Below are 25,340 nucleotides of genomic sequence, written 5' to 3' on the forward strand. Positions count from 1 at the left end.
AAATAAAACCTAACCTAAGTTACAATTACACCTAACACTACACTACAATTAAATTACCTAAATTAAATACAATTACAATTAAATAAAAATATCTAAAGTACAACCCCCCCAACTAAATTACAGAAAATAATAAAGAAATTACAAGATTTTTAAACTAATTACACCTAATCTAATCCACCTAACAAAATAAAAAAGCCCCCCCCCAAAATAAAAAGCCCTACCCTACGCTAAATTACAAATAGCCCTTAAAAGGGCTTTTTGCAGGGCATTGCCCCAAAGTAATCAGCTCTTTTACCTGAAAAAAAATTACAATTCCCCCCCAACATTAAAACCCACCACCCACACAACCAACCCTACTCTAAAATCCACCCAATCCCACCTTAAAAAAAACCTAACACTAACCCCCTGAAGATCACCTTACCGGGAGACGTCTTCACCCAACCGGGCCGAAGTCCTCAACAAAGCCGGGAGAAGTCTTCATCCAAGTCGGGCGAAGTGTTCCTCCAGACGGGCAGAAGCCTTCATCCAGACGGCATCTTCTATCTTCATCCATCCGGCGCGGAGCGGCTCCATCTTCAAGACATCCGACGCGGAGCATCCTCTTCTTCCGATGGCTAAACACAGAATGAAGGTTCCTTTAAATGACGTCATCCAAGGTGGCGTCCCTTCAATTCCGATTGGCTGATAGAATTCTATCAGCCAGTCGGAATTAAGGTAGAAAAAATCTTATTGGCTGATGCAATCAGCCAATAGGATTGAAGTTCAATCCTATTGGCTGATCCAATCAGCCAATAGTATTGAGCTAGCATTCTATTGGCTGTTCCAATCAGCCAATAGGATTTTTTCTACCTTAATTCCGATTGGCTGATAGAATTCTATCAGCCAATTGGAATTCAAGGGAAGCCATCTTGGATGACGTCATTTAAAGGAACATTCATTCTTCGTTAGACGTCAGAAGAAGAGGATGCTCCGTGCCGGATGTCTTGAAGATGGACCTGCTCCCCGCAGTATGGATGAAGATAGAAGATGCCGTCTGGATGAAGACTTCTGCCCGTCTGGAGGACCACTTCGCCCGGCTTGGATGAAGACTTCTCCCGACTTCGTTGAGGACTTCGGCCCGGTTGGGTGAAGACATCTTCCAGTAAGGTGATCTTTAGGGGGTTAGTGTTAGGTGATCTTCAGGGGGTTAGTGTTAGTTAGGGTTTTTTAAAGGGGGGATTGGGTGGGTTTTAGAGTAGGTTTGGTTGTGTGGGTGGTGGGTTTTAATGTTGTGGGGGGGGAATTGTAATTTTTTTTTCAGGTAAAAGAGCTGATTACTTTGGGGTAATGCCCCGCAAAAGGCCCTTTTAAGGGCTATTTGTAATTTAGTGTAGGGTAGGCCTTTTTTTTTATTTTGGGGCTTTTTTTTTATTTTGTTAGGGGGATTAGATTAGGTGTAATTAGTTAAAAAATCTTGTAATTTCTTTATTATTTTTCTGTAATTTAGTGTTTGTTTTTCTTGTACTTTAGATAATTTTATTTATTTGTATTTAATTTAGGTAATTAATTTAATTATAGTGTAGTGTTAGGTGTAATTGTAACTTAGGTTAGGTTTTATTTTACAGGTAAATTTGTCTTTATTTTAACTAGGTAGTTATTAAATAGTTAATAACTATTTAATAACTATTGTACCTAGTTAAAATAAATACAAAGTTGCCTGTAAAATAAAAATAAACCCTAAGCTAGCTACAATGTAACTATTAGTTATATTGTAGCTAGCTTAGGGTTTATTTTATAGGTATTTAGTTTTAAATAGGAATTATTTAGTTAATTGTAGTAATTTTATTTAAATTCTATTTAAGTTAGGGGGGTTAGGTTTAGACTTAGGTTTAGGGGTTAATAACTTTATTATAGTGGTGGCGACGTTGGGGGCGGCAGATTAGGGGTTAATAAATATAATGTAGGTGTCTGCGATGTTGGGGGCAGCAGATTAGTGGTTCATAAGTATAATGTAGGTGGTGGTGGTGTCCGGAGCGGCAGATTAGGGGTTAATAATATAATGTAGGTGTCCGCGATGTCGGGGGCGGCAGATTAGGGGTTAATAAGTGCAAGATTAGGGGTGTTTAGACTCGTGGTTCATGTTAGGGTGTTAGGTGTAGATATAAATGTATTTTCCCCATAGGAATCAATGGGGCTGCGTTAGGAGCTAAACGCTGCTTTTTTGCAGGTGTTTTTTTCAGCCGGCTCTCCCCCATTGATTCTTATGGGGAAATCGTGCACGAGCACGTTTAGCCAGCTCACCACTAACGTAAGCAGCGCTGGTATTGGGGTGAAATGTGGAGCAAAATTTTGCTCTACGCTCACTTTTTTTGCGGTTAACGCCGGGTTTGTAAAAACCCGTAATACCAGCGCTGTCTGCAAGTGAGCGGTGAGCATAAACTGCTCGTTAGCACCGCACAGCTTCTAACACAAAACTCGTAATCTAGGTGTATGTTTCTGTTTGATATATAGCGCTATATATAACATTTATCACTCCACAAGCAAACTTACTCCTCTTTTTCTGTAAAAGTGTAGGACCTTATCCAAGGGTTTGGAATAGAGAGGCGAGGGGCAAAACTTAAAGATGGCAGGAACGCAGAGAGCGAGCCCTCCAGAAGATGAGGATTACCACACGCAGCATATTCTGTCTTGCACATGTATAGGCACCTTGCAAAAAAGCACACGTTGTTTGCTATGGGAAACACAAAAACAGCATTAATGGTATCACAATCGCATATATTGCGGGTTCCTCCTTAAAGTAAAATTAAAGTATTTTTTAATACAGTATATGCAAGAGACTTCCATGCAAAATAAATGTTAAACTCTCATTTGTGTTAGGAAGACTTGTGTTGTTTTGTAGACCAGGGACACACCACTTGAATAGGTTCTGGAGTGTTGTTTATCTTATCTCCTTTCCTGTGGCGATTAAGAGACAGATATAAATATGCTCTTGCAGAGATAAAGCAACACACAGAGTTCCATGAAATACACTCCAGCCTCTTTGAAGCAGTGGGAAAAAAAATTTTCTCCTGAGGTTAAGGAACTTTTTTAATCTCATAATTAAACATTTTTTTAAGTGGAATTACATTTTGAGTTTAATGTCCCTGTTGAGTTGAAGCAGCCAATATGCTCTTCTTATTAGGAGAGGGAGGGGGTAATAAAGGGATTATCTATCTTTTTAAACAATAACATTTTTGAAGTTGACTATCCCTTTAAAGCCAAAGGCTTTTACATAAAGTATGAGTATTTTTAGTGGGATCCATATAACTCGTGATGTTAACTACAAAATCCAGGAAAATAACAAACCTGGTGATACAAAGAATACACCCTGCAGCTCTTCATTAGTCGTTACTTCCAGAATGTCACTGGTAAGATTGACAAATCGGCCTGCAACAGGTGGTACACGGCGAAAATCCAAGATCCTGTGTTACATAAAATGGATTAAAGCTTAGTATGGAAAGTTACCCGTTATACCAATAGGATACAAGCTCTGCAGAGAATGGTCAAGATCAGTTGATTTTAATGTGCCTTAAAGGTGCTGTTTAGAGGATCGCCATTTTGGTCACAATATTATTAACTCATTAGGGCATCCAATTAAAGGGACATTGATTTGCTCTCATGTATAAAGCATAGTTTATATTCTCAAATTATAAGAAAATGCTATACTCTTAATCATTTGTGCTCAAATTCACAAGTAGTGCATAAATGACTTGTTCTAATCAGTGGTATCACTAGCCCCCCAGCATAATAGCTGCCCCATAATTGTGATCCCACGGGTCCTGCCTACGCCCTCTCCCCAAAATGCTGGTGGGCCTTCAATAAGTGGCCCTACTGGCTCTAACAAATGAGAACATGATAAACTTACATTCATGTCAAATTTACTGGCAAATTTTCCGTTTTTCACACACCATACAAACACAGCTTAAAATAAAAGCACCACCTTCCCCAGAAACCTTGTGTTTAACTATAGAAAGTATTTATTTTTGGCAATGAGCATAAAATTTAATTTAAACATTTTCATTAAAGGGATATGAAACCCAATTGTTTCATGATTTAGATAAAACAGACAATTTTAAACAACTTTCCAATTTACTTCTATTACCAAATTTGCTTCATTCTCTTGATAACCTTTGTTGATTTAGCGGCAGTGCACTATTGCCTTTTAGCTGAACACATCAAATGAACCAATGACAAGAGGCATTTATGTGCAGCCACCAATCAGCAGCTAGCTCCCAGTAATGCATTGCTGCTCTTGAGTCTATATAGGTATTAATTTTAACAAAGGAAGACAAGAGAACAAAGTAAATTAGGCTATAGAAGTAAATTGTAAAATTGCTTGCTCCATTTGAATCATAAAAGTTTAATTTTGACTTTACTATTCTTTTAAGAGAGGGCTAAAACCAGGAATTTGTGTGCGCATGTTTTTCACATTTAATTTTCTTAGCTTTCTTTGTTTTTTTAGATTATAATAAGGGCTCGATTTATCAAGCTGTTCGCCTGTCTACGACTGCAGGTTCTCACAAGAGAACCTGCAGTCAGTATTCATCAAGCAGCGGTAATCAGACAGCTGCTCCCTAGCTTCTTCTGCACCTCTTAGGTAGAGAATTCCCATTTCCCAGGTCTCGTCTGATCGGGGAAATTGACAGCTCCTGCCTGCGCTTGATTTTCTGTGCCCGGGCAGGGGCATTGTTGCACTCTTGTGCAATGCTGAATTCCAGCAGTGGATTGCTGCCCGCCAGAGGCAAGCTGGAGCGGACGGGGGCGCATATGTACGCCCCTGTCTGCCCTAGCTTGATAAATTGAGCTCTAAGAGTACTTAAAGTAATAATTGTAAGCATATGAGACACATAGGGGCTGAATTATCAAGCTCTAAATGCAGCTTGATGCCCCTGTTTCCGCTCGAGCCTTCAGGCTCGCCGGAAACAAGTTATGAAGCATCAGTCCATAACTTGTCCGCTTGCTCTGAAGCGGCGGACATCAATCCGCCTCGATCCTATACGATCGGGCTGATTGACACCCAATGATAAATGCTGACAGCTGTCTGCATTTATCGATGTGCGGCGGACATGATGAGCTACATCGTATCATGTCCACTTGCACTTTGATAAATTGACCCCATATACACAAATATCTAAGCTCTGTGAGCTTTGAAAGTCTTTCTAGATTTATTTTATTTCAGTATAAGCTCTGATATACCAATTTTAAATAAAAAAGAAACTGAAATAAAAAAAAAAAATCTTCTCTTGAGTGGGATTGAAACCACTGAGACACAACTGTCGGAGCCAGTAGCTTTATGGCTTAAGTCATGGGTGGCACTAAAAAGAAATACCACATTACTTGGTTTCATTGGCTGCAAATGTAGAGCACATTTGTTTATGAATCTATGCTACATATATTAGCAAGTAAGTTGTATTTATTTATATATTGTTGATTTAAAAGAAAAATGTATATATCACTTTAAAGGGACAGTAGGTTAATATAAAATGCTTGGTTATGTGTACTGAAACAAGTTTGCAATATACTTTTATTATTATTTATTTTGTCCCATTTCATGTAATTTAACTATGAAAATGGAGGATTTTGTAATTCTCAGAACTTGAAATGGACACTGCAGACTTCCCAAGGCTATTGGTCTACATATATTTCCCTAACTTTATGACCATGGCTAGCCTTGTTGTCTGCAAACTAAAGTCCGGATTGGCTCGTCCAAATAAAGCAAGAGGTGGGTGGAGTTTGACTTTTTAAAAACAATTGCAACAAACAAGACGTTAATTTGTTTGTTCATATTTTTAAACTTGGCTGTCGTTATTCTATAGCCGACAGTTATTCTATTAAATTTAATTAAAAAAAAAAAAAAGTTTAATGTACACTCAAGATTTTTAAGAAATGATAGTCAGTTTAGGCGCACTTTCAAAATGGTTCTCCATCTTAGCCTAAGTTCTGTTGGCTCTGAAAAACTATTTTCCTTTTGAGAATTTAATCCCATTCCATATTAGATCATCGGTCCATCTAAAATACAAAGTATAATGTGTGCATGAATCAGCCCTCTATGCAAATGACCTTCTCCAGCAATTTGTTTGTCCATGATTCAGATAGGGCATGCAATTTTAAACAACTTTCTAATTTACTTTTATCATCATATTTGTTTTCTTCTTTTGGTATTCTTTGTTGAAAGCTAAACCTAGGTAGGCTCATGTGCTAATTTCTAAGCCTTTGAAGGCCACCTCTTATCTCGGTGTATTTTGACAGTTTTTTTCACAGCTAGATAGCGCTAGTTCATGTGTACCATATAGATCACATTCTGTTCACTCTCGTGGAGTAATTTATGAGTCACCACTGATTGGCTAAAATGCAAGTCTGTCAAAAGAACTGAAGTAAGGGGGCAGCCTGCAGAGACTTAGATACAAGGTAATCACAGAGGTAAAAAGTATATTAATATAACCATGCTGTTTGTGCAAAAGTGGGGGATGGGTAATAAAGGGGTTATCTATCTTTTTAAATAATGAACATTTCATAGTAGACTGTCCCTCTAATAAAATATATAAAAAAGTAATAATAAAGGGTCATTATAGTGAACATTTTATATGCTCTAATTTGTTTTGAGCATAGAATTTTATCCCTTGCAACCCCACAAGTCTATGTGTTTAACACATATATATTTTATTAGATAAAAAAGCAAAAAATCATTTTGGAAACATAGAAAAAATATTTTTTGTAATAACTTAAAAATCATATTTTATTTCTCATTTTAAAGGGACATGAAACCCAATTTTGTTCTTTTGTGATTTAGAAAGAGCATGTCATTTTAAACCACTTTCTAATTTACTTCTATTATCTAATTTGCTTCATTTTCTTGATATCACTTGCTGAAAAGCATATCTAGATATGCTCAGTAGCTGCTAATTGGTTGCTGCACATACAGGCCTTGTGTGATTGGCTCACACATGTGCATTGCTATTTCTTCAACAAAGGATATCTAAAGAATTGAGCAAATTAGATAATAGAAGTAAATTGGAAAGTTGTTTAAAATTGCATGCCCTAACTAAATCATGAAAGTTTAATTTTGACTAGACTGTCCCTTTAAGGGTTTGCAGTCTGAGGTCAGCTGTAAAAATTCCAACCAAATTCATTTACCAATTAAAGAATTCTAACCACCTAAAATACTTGTTTGATTGGTCCCAGGTTTTGTCTCCCAGTTAGGTGTCAAGGAGTTAAAAGGATTTACCTATCAAGGTGAAACGCTGCAATTTCTGCATTGTGTCTCTGATAATCCACAAAATAGAAGAAATCTCCAGGTGTCTCATCTTCTCGGTTCTGTCTTAAAAGGGGGAATGAGGTTAGATATGAGTGGAGATTAGGCCAACATAACCAATCTGTCATAATGTGCACACACCCCCCTACAAATAAAATATGCAAGTTATACATAAATATCAGCCAGTCTTTCATATTCTTTCCTTATGCCAGTAAACCAATAGATCCTCCTAATTTTTTTTTTAAATTGAATGCATATATGTGTTACTTATTTTTTCAACATATCATTTCTGCTGTTGCTGTAATGCTATTCAGTGCTACATTTATCAATTTGCAAACGGACACGGTTCACATATTGTGAACCTGTCTGCATTTCATTGTGGGGCGCACTTGTTCCCCATATTTAGCATTGTGCGGGCAAACACTCTCCAATGTCCGGCCCTCATGCAACCAATTGCGTTAATGTAGGTTTTATTAATTGCCACAATTAAATGAATCTGGGGTGATTTTCATCCACCAACTCTGTTTAAACCGCTGCTTTATAAATATCAGTTACAGGCTTATGACCAATGATATGTAAGTCTAACCTTTGGTGCACCCATAACTTCTTTATCTACTGTTAAAGGGATATTATAGTAGAAACATTATATGCTCTAAGTGTACCTATAACTTATTCAGCCATTATTAAAAGGGATATTATGGTAGAAAAATGATATGCTCTATTTTGTTAGAGCATGTCATTTTAACACTAGCGATCCCACAATGCTATTTGTTTAACCCCTGTCAAAGGGTTACACACAGTTAAAATAACGCTTGGGAACTGCAGAGAACTGGTGGTCATGAGCGGAAACTGGCGGTTACCCAGATTATAAGTGGTAGTTGCACAGCTGGGTCATGTGCCTGCCACTACTGATTGGCCAGTGGGCTTTAGATAATTGGGCCCTGAGATTTACTATCATTGGCGGATTTTAATCTCTGAGATTCTGTATTCCAGAGAGCCTTGTTACTTTTTATGGAGGCAGCTTTAACCTCTCGTGGACCTACAATTTCTGGCCCTTTTCTTAGAGAATTCAGTGAGGTCTGCACAATGATTTTACACCAAGCAGGAGAACTTTTTTTTTAACCACTTGACACCGTTAGGACGTTCCATGCTGCCATAAAAGTGATGGGCTTAAAACGCCTTTAGGACGGCATGGAACATCCTAACTTTTGTGTTGTCCTGCTCTATTCTGAAAATAAACTGCAGCTTATCTGACTGGGGGTCATGCCTAGCAACGCAGGCAGATTCCCAGGAGCCGATCAGCACCATCTTTGAAGCACATGATCACAGTGACAATCATATGCTTAATTGTCTTTTTTTTTTTTTTATTGAGGATTCAAGAGCATTACATAATGCTGATAAATATAAAGTTCTGAATGGATTACAATAACAAAGGCTACAATTGCATATTCTTGTTCAATAGTATGAAGTACATTATCAAACCTATCACACCTTTACAACAATTTGTTTTAGTTGAGGTTGGGTATTATAACCTTAGTCTAGAAAAAACGTCTCTGTACTTTTGAAACTGTTATCAAATTCCTCATTTTAACACAAACTCAGACCTCTATTGGGTCCTTAATCGCAATTTTATAGTCCTTAATATCAGGGCTCTGCGGAGGAGAGCTCTACGAAAAGTAGAATTATACTGATGAAGAATAATAAAAATTATGAAATTACATCCTTCTAACGTCTAAATAGACGTTCATCACTACCCCAATTGTACCTTTGTTTCCATAATAAGGTGAATGATTAAATGGTTAACCCGTGTCTTGCCTCTGTCGTCATTTCGTTGTAGCCATATATTTGTGATGTGTGGAGTGTTGTGTGATGCGTGCGAGGATGTGAGCGAACCAGGCAACAGCGTTTCATTTCTAGTCTATATCCATTTTCAGATCCTCTGTTTGGTGTACTTCCACATTTCCAGCATAGCTTCATGTATCTCTATTGAGTCAGATTTTAAGTAGAGGTATCTCTCCAAAAGAAGGAGTTGATCTACCTGTGTTGACCATTCCCCTATAGTGGGAATGTCCAATGACTTCCAGTGTCTAGGGATTATTATTTTAAAGCTGTTGAGCATCAAAATCATTAACGCATTTCTTGCTTTATTTTTTAATTTGGCGATGCCTTTGTGCCTTTGAATAGAAGTGTTTCTGGTCTGTTGGGCACTATAGCCCCTATGGTTGCGCTTATTCTAGCCATCACCTCATCCAGCAGGCCATGTATTTTAGGGCAGTTATGGCAAATGTGTAACACACTACCTCTCTCCTTGAACCTCTCCAACACCTGCCTGTTTATTTAGGATAGATCTTTTGAAATCTATGAGGTGTTCAATACCAACGTGACAAAAATTTCAGGTTGCCTTTGAAGAAATGGAGGAGACTTTTGTTATTTTGAATACTTCTAGCAATTCTTGGTTTGTCGTGTCTGTTTCTAATTCCTTGTGCCAAGCGCTAGTAAAGCTCGGTAGTGAATTTGTACCTGGTGCAAACAGAATTTTGTAGATTAGTGAGAGGGGCGTGTGTTTCATGAGACAAAGTTTAACAAAGGTTGTTGTTTGTATGGCTTACTGTTTTTTGTGTGTGGGGGTTTCGTAGAAATGTGCCAATTGTGCATGTGAGAACCAGTTAGGCATTAGCCACGGTTCCTCGCCATTGATTTCTTCATATGTTTTAAGCCTATTATCCCGCAGAAGGGATTGGAATGCAGTTTTCCCAATGTGGGTCCGGTTGTCTGGGTCTATTGTTTTGCTGAGTATAGGGATTGCTGGATTGTGTTGAAATGGGGTTATGGGTGATAGGCCCGTCGATATTTTACTGGTTGTATTTATTACTGAGTCCCAGACTACAAAGAATTCCTTGAGTATGGGATATTTAACAATTTGTTTAGGTCTATGTTTTGTGTGTATCCATGCTAAGGTATCCATGTTGTCCCTGTGGAGAATCTGTCTGTCTATTTGTATCCATTGTTTGTTTTCATTATTGGTACTCCAATCTAGGAGTCTTTGTAGGAAAATGGCCAGTCTGTATTTGGCTACTTCAGGGACCCCCAGGCCTCCTTGTTCTTTTGTAAGATTTTTTTGTATGCGAGGCCTGATGTCCTTCCATATGTAGTTGTTTAATTGGTTTTGTAACTTTTGTAAGTAAGCATGTGGTAATGATGATATCGGCAATGTTTGTAGGATGTATAATATTCTTGGGAGAATATTCATTTTGATTACGCTGATTCTGCCTAACCATGAAATAGATTTATTTTTCCAATTTGATAGGTCGGCGATAAGTTATAATTTGCCTCAAATAATGTAATTGGGTCCAGTGAGATAAATACTCCCAGATATTTCATCTTTTGACTTTGAATGCGGAGTGAGCTGCCTGCTGTGGCCTGCAAGAAAGGGTCTTGTTGCATGGTTATGTTAAGTATTTCTGATTTTTTTAAGTTTAGTTGAAAATTTGAGACTTTGCCATAATCTAAGATGACTTTTAGGGCTCTGGGGGTGAAGTTTGTAAATTTGTAAGAGTCAATAACACGTCATCCGCATACATTGCCAGTTTGTATTCACCGCCTCCTATTTTGATACCTTTCATCAATCCTGATTTTATGTGCTAGTGTCTCTATAGACAGAGCAAACAAAATGGGGAACAGTGGGCATCCCTGTCTTGTACCGTTAGTCATTTGGAATTTGTCTGACAGTAATCTATTTACTTTAACTTTTGCTGATGGAGAGTGAAGATGAGGTATATAAATTTATTACTAGTGCGACATTGTGGAACGTAGGAATGGCCAGCTCACTCTATCGAATAGTTTTTCAGCATCTGTAGAGATAAATGCGGTAAGAGTCTGTGTGTGATGTACATATGACATAAGTTGGAGAATTTTTATCCCGTGCTTCCCTTCTCAGTATAAACCCCACTTGGTCTAGGTGGATAAGAGATGGTAAAAATGTATTTATTCTGTTGGCCAGGACTTTTGCGAAGATTTTAATGTCTGAATTTAATAAGGATATCGGCCGGAAATTCTCCGGTCAATCTGGGCTTTTCCCAGGCTTCGGTATAAAGGATATATGAGCTTCCAGCATATAAGGAGGGAAACCTCCCTTGTCTAATAAGGTGTTGAACCATTGTGAAAGATGTGGTAGGAGTTGTGTCTTAAATGTTTTATAATACTTTACACCAAAGCCGTCTGGACCTGGGCTCTTGCCATTCGGCATATTTTTAATTGCCAGGGATATCTCATCAGCTGTTATCTGAGAATCTAGGTAATCTATTTGCTCTCTTGTCAATTTAGGTAGGTTGATATCTTAAAAATATTCTGTAACTTGTTCCGATGTCGAGACCTGATCCTGTCCTCTAGAATGTTGTGCCGGGTCGCTATTAATGTTGTATAGGGAGGAGTAGTACGACTTGAATGTGTTTGCTACAGCTTTACTGTCTTTATGTTTATGTCCCTGAGAGTCCGTAATTTCCATTATTTGGGATTTTAATTGTTGGCATCTTAATGCCCTAGCTAAGAGAGCTCCTGGCTTATCACCTTGCTCGTAGTAATGTTGTTTTAAGTATAGCGCTTTGGATTGTAGTTGCTTAAGTAAAAGTGCATGTAATGCGTCTCGGGCTTGTGTTAGTGTGTCAGTAATTACAGATGACGGGTCGGTCTTATGTATTTTCTCCCAATATGAGACTGTGTTGTTTTTTGTGTTTAGCTGCTAATTGTATGAGTTCTCCTCTCATGACACATTTATGTGTCTCCCATATGGTAGAAGTGGTATGGGATTCTGAAGAGTTATTAGCAAAGAACTCCACTAATGTTTTTTCAAAATTAATTTGGTTAAGGCTATCAATCAGTAGTTGCTCATCTAGCCTCCAAATGTATGGCGTGAGGGGTGTATTTGGCCAATGGAACTTGCAATTTACTGGAGACCAAGACTGGGGGAGGATATCCGTCTCTGTGATCAATGATAACCCTAGCGAGTCCTTTGTCAGGATGTCAATTCTGGAGTAAGAGCTGTGTGGATGACAGTAAAACGTGTAATCTCTCTCTGAAGGGTGGTTATTCCTCCAAATGTCGTGTAAATGTAACCGATTCAGTTGTGAGTGAACAGACTTTATCATTTTCTTGGGGTATGAGGATTGTCTGTTGGAGGTATCTATTGTGGGCTCTAATGGTAGGTTAAAGTCGCCTCCCAGGAACACAACTCCTTTTGAATGTTCCAGGAGTTTCTGTTTAACTTTCTTTAATGTTATATGTTGGGTTACATTGGGAAGATAAATGTTAGCCAATGTGATAGGCTTGCCAAACAAAAGGCCGATTACTATTATATAACAACCCTCATTGTCTGTTTCGATATGAGTGGCTTGAAATTGAAGTGTATGTTTAAGTAAGATACCTACTCCACACTTTTTGGAAGGGCCCGACTACAGATATGACTTGGGGTATTTACGGCTTATCAGTGTAGGAAAATGATATCTCCTGAATGTCTATATAGGTCACGGACGGCCAGAGACCTTTTCTCTGGGCTATTTAACCCTTTGGCATTTATAGTAATGATCTGTAGCGACCTTGGTTTAGGTGTGGAGTTGTTCATCTTATCTATGTGGAAATTAGTATGTGTGAGGTCTGAATTCCTTTGGTATGGATTTGGTTTTTAACTTACTCTATAGGTAGTGTGGTTGAGTAGGTAAATGTGACTATGTTAGTTAGTAGAGAGGGATTTGTCTATAGCGAGAGTTAGATGTAGAGTATGCCGGTTCGTGAAATTCTGGGTATAATAGTACTGTGAGCAGCTTAGATAGTTTGGCTATAAGATGGCGTAGATTCAGGTTCAATATGACTTAATAAATACTTAATAAACAAATACTACAACAGTATTAAGGCGTATCCGGGCAATTAGGTATGCTAAACTAAAAAAAATGATTATACTTAATTTTAGAATAGGTGCGTATAACTTTTAATCCACAGCGTTTATTGGAATTGAGAAGAATATAGTATTAGTCATTAAACATTTAACAATCTGTTAACAAAAAGGAGAAATATTCATTATCAATAAGGGTCATCCTAGTGTTCCCTGTCAAACTTGTCTTGGTCCACATTAGGACTAAGCATAACCAAATATAACAAGCCAACAATCATACTTGCCCCGCGTGGGTACCTGAGCAGTTCAAGTCTCTACCTGTTTAACTGAGAGATCGGCGGTGTCTCTGCAACTATTGAGTTGGAGAAATGTATGTGTCACTCAAACCTCTGGAGCGTTGCCTTGTTCCTTTCTAGGTTCTTGTCTTGTTGTATCCTGTGGTTTTTGAGCTTGAATGGCCGGAATTGAGTGGTCTGGAGTTGTGATCCTGATCCGCAAGGCTTCACAAAAAAGCTTGAAGATCCTCAGTCGTGTTGTAGGTAGCGATTGTGTCTCCCCTATGTGCAACAATGCTCACTGGGAATCCCCAGCGGTATGCTATTTTGTGCTTGCAAAGCACGGTGGTTATAAACTGGAGGTCTCTTCGCTTCTGAAGGGTTAATTGTCTTTTTGTGTTTATGTTCGGAACTTGGACAGACTGGTCTGTCCTAAAGGCGTTAAATACATAGTTAAATTCAGCTCTGTACTGGCATGCACTTCTGGTCCATCCATGGCTAGTGGGCGATTCAGGTGCTGAATATGTGCAAAGTTGCCAATGAGCTCATGATTAACAGTGCATTGCTGTTCTATTACTGACTTTGTGGGTGTTAAACATATAAACAAACAATGCGTTTACCTCTTGTAGTCAGGACACACCCAATAATCAATAATACACTTATTAGGTGCAGTTGTTGAAAAATTCCTGCAACTTTTCTCTGCCTACAGCTCATTATTGTTCTCTATAGGAGAAACATCACATACACGTTTAACATAAATGCCTTAAAGGGACATTATACACTTATTTTTTCTTTGCATAAATGTTTTGTAGATGATCTATTTATATAGCCCATAAAGTTTTTGTTTTTTTAAATATATATTTTTAAATAACATTGCTCTGATTTTCAGACTCCTAACCAAGCCCCAAAGTTTTATGAGAATATTGTCAGATACCTACTCCAGCTTGCTCCTGTTTGTGTAAAGGGTCTTTTCATATGCAAAAGAAGGGGGGGGGGAGTGTCTTATTTCCCACTTGCAGTGGGCTTTCCAGCTACATTTTCAACAGAGTTAAACTGAGAGCTTCTAAGTAAGTTTTTAAACAGTTTTATACTGGATTTTTATATCAGTATCTGTGCATCTTATTCTTTATAGTAATGTCTATTACATGCATTTAAATGAAAATGAGTGTATACTGTCCCTTTAACATTATTTTATTTATGTCGTTATGAACGTTTACTCTGTTTCTTGGTGTAATCTAAATGTACGACATCTGTGTACCTTTCAATAGAAGTGAGATATTTTATGTTGTCTTGTGTAAATATTGACCTTGTGCTACGGTGGCATAAAGTAGAAAAAGATGTTACAATTACCTCATTCTGTATTTGTCTGACTATAGTGCAAACACATCATGGTTATGCTATGCATATATGTTCCACCTGTTTGCTGGTTGAGAGGTTATTTTTCAACTGTTCTAGGATCAGACTTTAACAGAAAAGTAAAGTACTTATAGCGGATTGTACATGTCAGCATTTAATGTTGTAATATGGAACAAAGCTCTTATATATACTATACTATATATATATATATATATATATATATATATATATGTGTGTATTATATACACATAGATAAAATATATGAATAAATAGAGGATAGTCAGACACTATGGGGTAGATTTATTAAATGTCGAGCGGACATGATTCGCTATAGGAAATCATGTCCGCTTGACATTGCTAAATGCAGACAGCATACATTGTCTGCATTTATCCTTGCAGAAGCATTTCTCATGAAATGCTTGTGCAATGCCACCCCCTGCTCACTGGCAGCCAATCAGCTGCTAGTAGGAGTTGTCAATCATCCCAATCGTATCAGGTTAAGGAGGATCTGTCTTACGAGACAGAAACAATGGGCCTCCAAAAGCAGTATCCGAAGGTTAATAAATGGAGCCCTGTCTGTCTATATCTATCTATCCATCTATCCATATATCTGTCTGTCTGTATCTATCCATCTACTTATCTATCCAAATATCTGTCTGTCTGTATCTATCCATATATCTGTCTGTCTGTATCTATCTATCCATCTACTTATCTATCCATATATCTGTCTGTCAGTATCTATATTATTATATATTATATTAGCTATAGAATTTAAATGTATAAGTTTAAGTTTTTTTCCATATTTCCTCCTGTACTTGGCTCACCCTCAAATAGCTCTACTAAATAGCACTCTCACGCCTCACTCCACAAAAACAGAATTTATGCTTACCTGATAAATTACTTTCTCCAACGGTGTGTGTCCGGTCCACGGCGTCATCCTTACTTGTGGGAATATCTCTTCCCCAACAGGAAATGGCAAAGAGTCCCAGCAAAGCTGGCCATATAGTCCCTCCTAGGCTCCGCCCACCCCAGTCATTCGATCGACGGACAGGAGGAAAAATATAGGAGAAACCATATGGTACCGTGGTGACTGTAGTTAGAGAAAATAATTCATCAGACCTGATTAAAAAAACCAGGGCGGGCCGTGGACCGGACACACCGTTGGAGAAAGTAATTTATCAGGTAAGCATAAATTCTGTTTTCTCCAACATTGGTGTGTCCGGTCCACGGCGTCATCCTTACTTGTGGGAACCAATACCAAAGCTTTAGGACACGGATGAAGGGAGGGAGCAAATCAGGTTACCTAAACGGAAGGCACCACGGCTTGCAAAACCTTTCTCCCAAAATAGCCTCCGAAGAAGCAAAAGTATCAAATTTGTAAAATTTGGCAAAAGTGTGCAGTGAAGACCAAGTCGCTGCCTTACATATCTGGTCAACAGAAGCCTCGTTCTTGAAGGCCCATGTGGAAGCCACAGCCCTAGTGGAGTGAGCTGTGATTCTTTCAGGAGGCTGCCGTCCGGCAGTCTCATAAGCCAATCGGATGATGCTTTTAAGCCAAAAGGAAAGAGAGGTAGAAGTCGCTTTTTGACCTCTCCTTTTACCAGAATAAACAACAAACAAGGAAGATGTTTGTCTGAAATCTTTTGTAGCCTCTAAATAGAATTTTAGAGCACGGACTACGTCCAAATTGTGTAACAAACGTTCCTTCTTTGAAACTGGATTCGGACATAAAGAAGGTACAACTATCTCCTGGTTAATATTCTTGTTAGAAACAACCTTTGGAAGAAAACCAGGCTTAGTACGCAAAACCACCTTATCTGCATGGAACACCAGATAGGGCGGAGAACACAGAGCAGATAACTCTGAAACTCTTCTAGCAGAAGAAATAGCAACCAAAAACAAAACTTTCCAAGATAGTAACTTAATATCTATGGAATGTAAAGGTTCAAATGGAACCCCTTGAAGAACTGAAAGAACTAGATTTAGACTCCAGAGAGGAGTCAAAGGTCTGTAAACAGGCTTGATCCTAACCAGAGCCTGAACAAATGCTCTAACATCTGGCACAGCTGCCAGTCTTTTGTGTAGTAAGACAGATAAAGCAGAGATCTGTCCCTTTAGAGAACTTGCAGATAATCCTTTCTCCAAACCTTCTTGTAGAAAGGAGAGAATCTTAGGAATTTTTATCTTATTCCATGGGAATCCTTTGGATTCACACCAACAGATATATCTTTTCCATATTTTATGGTAAATCTTTCTAGTTACCGGTTTTCTGGCCTGAACCAGAGTATCTATCACAGAATCTGAAAACCCACGCTTTGATAGAATCAAGCGTTCAATCTCCAAGCCGTCAGCTGGAGGGAGACCAGATTTGGATGTTCGAATGGACCCTGAACAAGAAGGTCCTGTCTCAAAGGTAGCTTCCATGGTGGAACCGATGACATATTCACCAGGTCTGCATACCAAGTCCTGCGTGGCCACGCAGGAGCTATCAAGATCACCGAGGCCCTCTCCTGTTTGATCCTGGCTACCAGCCAGGGAATGAGAGGAAACGGTAGAAATACATAAGCTAGGTTGAAGGTCCAAGGTGCTACTAGTGCATCTACTAGAGTCGCCTTGGGATCCCTGGATCTGGACCCGTAGCACGGAACCTTGAAGTTCTGACGAGACACCATCAGATCCATGTCTGGAATGCCCCATAATTGAGTTAGTTGGGCAAAGATCTCCGGGTGGAGTTCCCACTCCCCCGGATGGAATGTCTGACGACTCAGATAATCCGCTTCCCAGTTTTCCACACCTGGGATGTGGATCGCAGATAGTTGGCAGGAGTGATCCTCCGCCCATTGAATTATTTTGGTCACTTCTTTCATCGCCAGGGAACTCCTTGTCCCCCCCTGATGATTGATATACGCAACGGTCGTCATGTTGTCTGATTGGAATCTTTTGAATCTGGCTTTTGCTAGCTGAGGCCAAGCCCTGAGAGCATTGAAGATCGATCTTAGTTCCAGAATGTTTATCGGGAGAAGAGACTCTTTCCGAGACCATAGTCCCTGAGCTTTCAGGGATTCCCAGACCGCGCCCCAGCCCACTAGACTGGCGTCGGTCGTGACAATGACCCACTCTGGTCTGCGGAAGCTCATTCCCTGGGATAGATGGTCCAGGGTCAGCCACCAACGGAGTGAATCTCTGGTCTTCTGATCTACTTGAATCATTGGAGACAAGTCTGTATAGTCCCCATTCCACTGTTTGAGCATGCACAGTTGTAATGGTCTTAGATGAATTCGTGCAAAAGGAACTATGTCCATTGCTGCAACCATCAACCCTACTACTTCCATGCACTGCGCTATGGAAGGACGTGGAACAGAATGAAGCACTTGACAAGTGCTTAGAAGTTTTGACTTTCTGACCTCTGTCAGAAAAATCCTCATTTCTAATGAATCTATTATTGTTCCCAAGAAGGGAACTCTTGTTGACGGAGACAGAGAACTTTTTTCTATGTTCACCTTCCATCCGTGTGATCTGAGAAAGGCCAGAACGATGTCTGTATGAGCCTTTGCTGTTGACAGGGACGATGCTTGTATTAGAATGTCGTCCAAGTATGGTACTACTGCAATGCCCCTCGGTCTTAGAACCGCTAGAAGGGACCCTAGTACCTTTGTGAAAATCCTTGGAGCAGTGGCTAACCCGAATGGGAGGGCCACAAACTGGTAATGTTTGTCCAGAAAGGCGAACCTTAGGAAATGATGATGTTCTTTGTGGATAGGAATATGTAGGTACGCATCCTTTAGATCCACGGTAGTCATAAATTGACCTTCCTGGATAGTGGGTAGAATCGTTCGAATGGTTTCCATCTTGAATGATGGTACCCTGAGAAATTTGTTTAGGATCTTCAAATCCAAAATTGGTCTGAAAGTTCCCTCTTTTTTGGGAACTACGAACAGATTTGAATAAAATCCCATTCCTTGTTCCTTTATTGGAACTGGGTGTATCACTCCCATCTTTAACAGGTCTTCTACACAATGTAAGAACGCCTGTCTCTTTATTTGGTTTAAGGATAAGTGAGACATGTGGAACCTTCCCCTTGGGGGTAGTTCCCTGAATTCCAGAAGATAACCCTGAGAAACTATTTCTAGTGCCCAGGGATCCTGAACATCTCTTACCCAAGCCTGAGCAAAGAGAGAGAGTCTGCCCCCTACTAGATCCTGTCCCGGATCGGGGGCTACTCCTTCATGCTGTTTTGTTAGCAGCAGCAGGCTTCTTGGCCTGCTTACCCTTGTTCCAGCCTTGCATAGGCTTCCAGGCTGGTTTGGGCTGTGAGGCATTACCCTCTTGCTTAGAGGATGCAGAATTAGAGGCCAGTCCGTTCCTGAAATTGCGAAAGGAACGAAAATTAGACTTATTCTTGGCCTTGAAAGGCCTATCTTGAGGATGGGCGTTGCAACGGCAAAGAGAATGACTGGGGTGGGCGGAGCCTAGTAGGGACTCTTTGCCATTTCCTGTTGGGGAAGAGATATTCCCACAAGTAAGGATGACGCCGTGGACCGGACACACCAATGTTGGAGAAAACCTTGTGTTGTATACTTGCCATTAAAACAATCTTTTGGAAAATTGGTTTATATAGATTTTAACCAGAAATAATTAAAATGATTTAAAATGAAGAATAACCAGGGCTATATAGCGTCAGTACACCAGGGCTATATAGCGTCAGTATACCAGGGCTATATAGCGTCAGTATACCAGGGCTATATAGCGTCAGTATACCAGGGCTATATAGCGTCAGTATACCAGGGCTATATAGCGTCAGTATACCAGGGCTATATAGCGTCAGTATACCAGGGCTATATAGCGTCAGTATACCAGGGCTATATCGTGTCAGTATACCAGGGCTATATCGCGTCAGTATACCAGGGCTATATCGCGTCAGTATACCAGGGCTATATAGCGTCAGTATACCAGGGCTATATAGCGTCAGTATACCAGGGCTATATAGCGTCAGTATACCAGGGCTATATAGCGTCAGTATACCAGGGATATATAGCGTCAGTATACCAGGGCTATATAGTGTCAGTATACCAGGGCTATATACAGGGAGTGCAGAATTATTAGGCAAGTTGTATTTTTGAGGATTAATTTTATTATTGAACAACAACCATGTTCTCAATGAACCCAAAAAAGTAATTAATATCAAAGCTGAATAGTTTTGGAAGTAGTTTTTAGTTATAGCTATTTTAGGGGGATATCTGTGTGTGCAGGTGACTATTACTGTGCAAAATTATTAGGCAACTTAACAAAAAACAAATATATACCCATTTCAATTATTTATTTTTACCAGTGAAACCAATATAACATCTCAACATTCACAAATATACATTTCTGACATTCAAAAACAAAACAAAAACAAATCAGTGACCAATATAGCCACCTTTCTTTGCAAGGACACTCAAAAGCCTGCCATCCATGGATTCTGTCAGTGTTTTGATCTGTCCACCATCAACATTGCGTGCAGCAGCAACCACAGCCTCCCAGACACTGTTCAGAGAGGTGTACTGTTTTCCCTCCTTGTAAATCTCACATTTGATGATGGACCACAGCTTCTCAATGGGGTTCAGATCAGGTGAACAAGGAGGCCATGTCATTAGATTTTCTTCTTTTATACCCTTTCTTGCCAGCCACGCTGTGGAGTACTTGGACGCGTGTGATGGAGCATTGTCCTGCATGAAAATCATGTTTTTCTTGAAGGATGCAGACTTCTTCCTGTACCACTGCTTGAAGAAGGTGTCTTCCAGAAACTGGCAGTAGGACTGGGAGTTGAGCTTGACTCCATCCTCAACTCGAAAAGGCCCCACAAGCTCATCTTTGATGATACCAGCCCAAACCAGTACTCCACCTCCACCTTGCTGGCGTCTGAGTCAGACTGGAGCTCTCTGCCCTTTACCAATCCAGCCACGGGCCCATCCATCTGGCCCATCAAGACTCACTCTCATTTCATCAGTCCATAAAACCTTAGAAAAATCAGTCTTGAGATATTTCTTGGCCCAGTCTTGACGTTTCAGCTTGTGTGTCTTGTTCAGTGGTGGTCGTTTTTCAGCCTTTCTTACCTTGGCCATGTCTCTGAGTATTGCACACCTTGTGCTTTTGGGCACTCCAGTGATGTTGCAGCTCTGAAATATGGCCAAACTGGTGGCAAGTGGCATCTTGGCAGCTGCACGCTTGACTTTTCTCAGTTCATGGGCAGTTATTTTGCGCCTTGGTTTTTCCACACGCTTCTTGCGACCCTGTTGACTATTTTGAATTAAACGCTTGATTGTTCGATGATCACGCTTCAGAAGCTTTGCAATTTTAAGAGTGCTGCATCCCTCTGCAAGATATCTCACTATTTTTGACTTTTCTGAGCCTGTCAAGTCCTTCTTTTGACCCATTTTGCCAAAGGAAAGGAAGTTGCCTAATAATTATGCACACCTGTTATAGGGTGTTGATGTCATTAGACCACACCCCTTCTCATTACAGAGATGAACATCACCTAATATGCTTAATTGGTAGTAGGCTTTCGAGCCTATACAGCTTGGAGTAAGACAACATGCATAAAGAGGATGATGTGGTCAAAATACTCATTTGCCTAATAATTCTGCACTCCCTGTAGTGTCAGTATATTATTGAAAAACAATTTGAGAAACAAAAACAGTAAATTGCCCCAGGTGCGAATCTGATATTGTACATAGCCACTGATTGATAAGTTACTCTTGGTTATTAGACAATCTAGTGCAGTGTATACTGAGTCTCCAACAACACTAAGATTATGAGGAATCTAATTCAGCATCTAAACTTGATGTTCTTGCTGATGAACTAAATTATTTAACATATCCTAATGATGTTACAGTGCATGCTATAGTAAATGAGACATTTTTATTTATTCTGTATGGCTGTTTTGCCATTGTTCGTTATTTCAGCTAAACCGTTATTCTCTAAAAGTTCTTGGTAAGGTGAAATATTTTGGTATGGGACACTTCCCACTGCACATTTCATCATCACACTAATTATTATTTTAGTAACTGTCACATTCACTATGACGTACTCATTACACACTATTTGTGATGTACCTAATACTTTCCTTACCTGAATCTGTATAAGGGCATTTAAAAACCCCAGAGGGCTCTGATTGGAGAACCCATTGTTTGTGACCCTCCCCCAATTACAAGCACCTGAGAAACTAGGAACTAGAATAATGAAGAAATGATTCAGTCACGTTTAGATTTGCAATTTGGAAATCACAGAAATAAAATATGCTTGTGGGAGCCCCACAGAACTCTGTCATGTCTGAGAACGATGCAGTATTATGTTACTAAAATGCAGCAGCTCATTCTGAACAGGTGGTAATTTACATCCTCATATAGGGCACAATTAGTATCACTGTCATTAGCATAAATACTCTTAATGTCTCATTAGCATTTACACCTAAGCTGCCACTTCATCCATGCATGAGGAAAATGAATCACTCAGTCTGGCAGATTGTTACATTTGCCTTAGCCTTTGTAGACAGATAAATATGAAAACATATCTTTATAAGGTCTTGTCTCACACTTGTGCCTTCCACTTAGTTTCAGCCCATGACCTTGTGATAGACAACATACCTCATAGGTTTGAACATAGCCTTCCCAAAGTCTTGGAACCGCAGGATGAGCTTTAAGTGGGTGCCGCTTGGCTTCACAACTGAAAGGAACAAAACACACCTAACCATTTAGTAAACATATTTGGGGAGACTAATAAACCTCCAAAACTTGTCTATGGACAGATACAAACCAAAATAATAATATGAGATTAGTATTTTGAGTTTGATGAAGCCTTACATAAATGTACAGCAGTATATGTTAAAGGTACATCAAATTTAAAAACTTCTACCATGCATATTAACCTTGTAATGCTGTTATGGCATTCTATTCCGTCCTAACCGCGCCAGGATGCGATCGCGGTCTGGAGGGTGCGTCTAGCGTCATAGGGACGCCCCCTGACCCAGATCCCATCATTGAAATCGTGCATGCGATCGCGGAATTTCAATTTGTTTACATTGGAACATTGTTCTGATGTAGACAAATGAACCCTGTCATCAAAGAGTTATATATATATATATATTTTGTGTGTGTATATATATATATATATATATATATATATATATATATATATATATATATATATATATATATATTATCATTTTTAATTTATTTTTTTGCATCAAACTAATTATGTTTGAAACATCAACTGCTCACAGGCTAGGAAAGACAAGTCCTGCACCTCAATTGATAGACAAAGATGCACCCCCAGAAACAACATTTTATCAGTACAGGAACATTTATTTGTTTTGTTTTTTAAATGTAATCAATTTTAAAGCAGGCCATTTTAATGCCCTTTAAAGACTTAAAACCTAAATAATAAATTTGATGAGCATAAAGCTCACATGGATTATCTAGGTTTATCAGATTAGATAAGGATAATGTGTGATCTGCCCTTTAATCTGTGATTCATTGTTGATATGTTGAAATACAGCTCATTCTGCTGGTCCTATGACATTCTCAGGATTTATCTAATCTATATGTCTATCACTTGTCTGTCTAACAGAGCTATGTGCAGACGCTAAACCAAATAAACAACTGGTAAAAGCAGTGGATATTACACAGTTGCCAACATTTGTTTAAAAAACAAGCAAAAAACAAACAAACATTGGCTGTAGAAAAATTGCAGATGCCAGTTCATAAAATGAGTTATATTATTTTAGTATCCTGCTGCTGTGATGGGAATTGTAATAAACTCAGCTGCCACAATATGCAAATAAATAAATACAGCAATCTGTGATGGAATGCAGACAGGTTCACAACAAATAAATCCTGTCCGTTTGCAGATTGATAAATGATGCCCATATCAATCTGCAAACGGACAGGATTTATGTGTTGTGAACCTGTCTGCATTCCATCACAGATTGTGGGGTGCCTATGTTCCCCGTATTTATCATTGCACAAGCGAATGGCAGCATCATAAATATCAGTTACATGCGCAGATGAGCAAGTCTTCAACCGTATCGGGGTGTTCGCCTCACAATAAATCTTGCCCCTTGTATACAATTCGCACAGGTGGCAAAAATCTGTGACTAACCTGCAGCTCAGCGCAGATTATTTTACAACGTGGGACAGACTCCTGGGGTAATTATAACTTAGAACAGGAAGCCAAAAACTGAGACTATCACAGGGAAACTGGGAGAATTGTCAAGTATGAATATATCATTAAAAATAAAAAGTGTATTTGCAGTTTTAGTTATTGTTGTGTAGCTTATTTTCATCAGGGTGCTATTTATATCCATAACATATAATGCTCTATCTGCTGGTTCTCATTGTGAAATATTAGTTCCAGATTTGTTTGTTTTTTACAGCATTTTAGCTTCTTGTTTTTTTTTTATATTTGATCTTCCCCTTCTATAAAATAGCCTTTCCTCCTGCACACTCGTAAATATCCTGTGTTTTGCTCATCTCATACCATGATGTGGGCAGCCTGCACTTTTATTTCGGTTGCTGTGTGGGTGATATAGAAATGATGCAACATGAATACAAATATATGAGAAAGTTTACAATAAACCTACACAGGAAGATTCTATTGCAGCACACTATGAAACTGGAAGCCATATGTGCCATTTATTACTACACGTGTATCCTCTTGTACAGTCCAGCTTGTCATAACTTCCCATGATCTCTCTTGGCTCAGCATGAGATGGTAATGGATGTTAAAGGGACGTAAAATTCAAAGAATTTTAAGAGACGTATCTATGTACTGCTAATAATTTACTTTGTTATCTTGGTATCCTTTGTTGAAAAACATACCTATGTAGATTTAGGAGCAAGCAGCAATGCACTACTGGGAGCTATGTACATATGCCTCTTGTCATTGGCTCACCAAATGTATTCAGCTAGCTCCCAGTAGTGCATTGCTGCTCTGACGCAGACTTTACCTCAAGTTAGGAGCCCATTAATCATACTGCAAGCGGACAATGCTCCCAGCTGCGAACATACTTGTCCAGCATTGCAGCTTATTTATCATTGCACATGTAAATGCATGTGGAGCCACGCTGCTTGCACAACCAATCATACAAGATCCGGGCTTGTCAATCATCCTGGGGACATGAAACCCACATTTTTCTTTCATGAAGAGCATGCAATTTTAAACAAATTTCCAATTTACTTCTATGATCTAATTTGCTTCATTCTTTTAATCTAATTTGTTGAAAAGCTCATCTAAATAGGATTAGTAGCTGCTGATTGGCGGTTGCACATAGATGCCTCATGTGATTGGCTCACCCATGTGCATTGCTATTTCTTCAACAAAGGATATCTCAAGAATGAAGCAAATTAGATAATAGAAGCGAATTGGAATGTTGTTTAAAATTGTATTCTCTATCTGAACCATAAAAGAAACATTTTGGGTCTAATGTCCCTTTAATTATCCTTAACCCTTTGAGTGCTAATGACGGCTCTGAGCCATCACAGAGTTTCCCACTCTGGTGCTAATAACGGCTCAGAGC

At 39.1% G+C, this 25,340-nt stretch overlaps 1 protein-coding gene across 1 annotated transcript in view; it reads right to left on the minus strand.

The window, feature by feature from the left end:
* Positions 1 to 25,340, minus strand: part of FAM20A (FAM20A golgi associated secretory pathway pseudokinase) — a 190,421-nt gene that overhangs the window by 49,904 nt on the left and 115,177 nt on the right. Inside the window, exons 4-7 of the mRNA XM_053708155.1 lie at positions 22,411 to 22,489; positions 7,244 to 7,336; positions 3,325 to 3,440; positions 2,530 to 2,710 (exon numbers count right to left, since the gene is read on the minus strand). Of these exons, the coding sequence (XP_053564130.1) occupies positions 2,530 to 2,710; positions 3,325 to 3,440; positions 7,244 to 7,336; positions 22,411 to 22,489 (469 nt within the window). The remainder of the gene's footprint in view (positions 1 to 2,529; positions 2,711 to 3,324; positions 3,441 to 7,243; positions 7,337 to 22,410; positions 22,490 to 25,340) is intronic.

The sequence above is a fragment of the Bombina bombina genome, chromosome 1 (genome assembly GCF_027579735.1).
Source record: "Bombina bombina isolate aBomBom1 chromosome 1, aBomBom1.pri, whole genome shotgun sequence".
Taxonomy (NCBI): domain Eukaryota; kingdom Metazoa; phylum Chordata; class Amphibia; order Anura; family Bombinatoridae; genus Bombina; species Bombina bombina.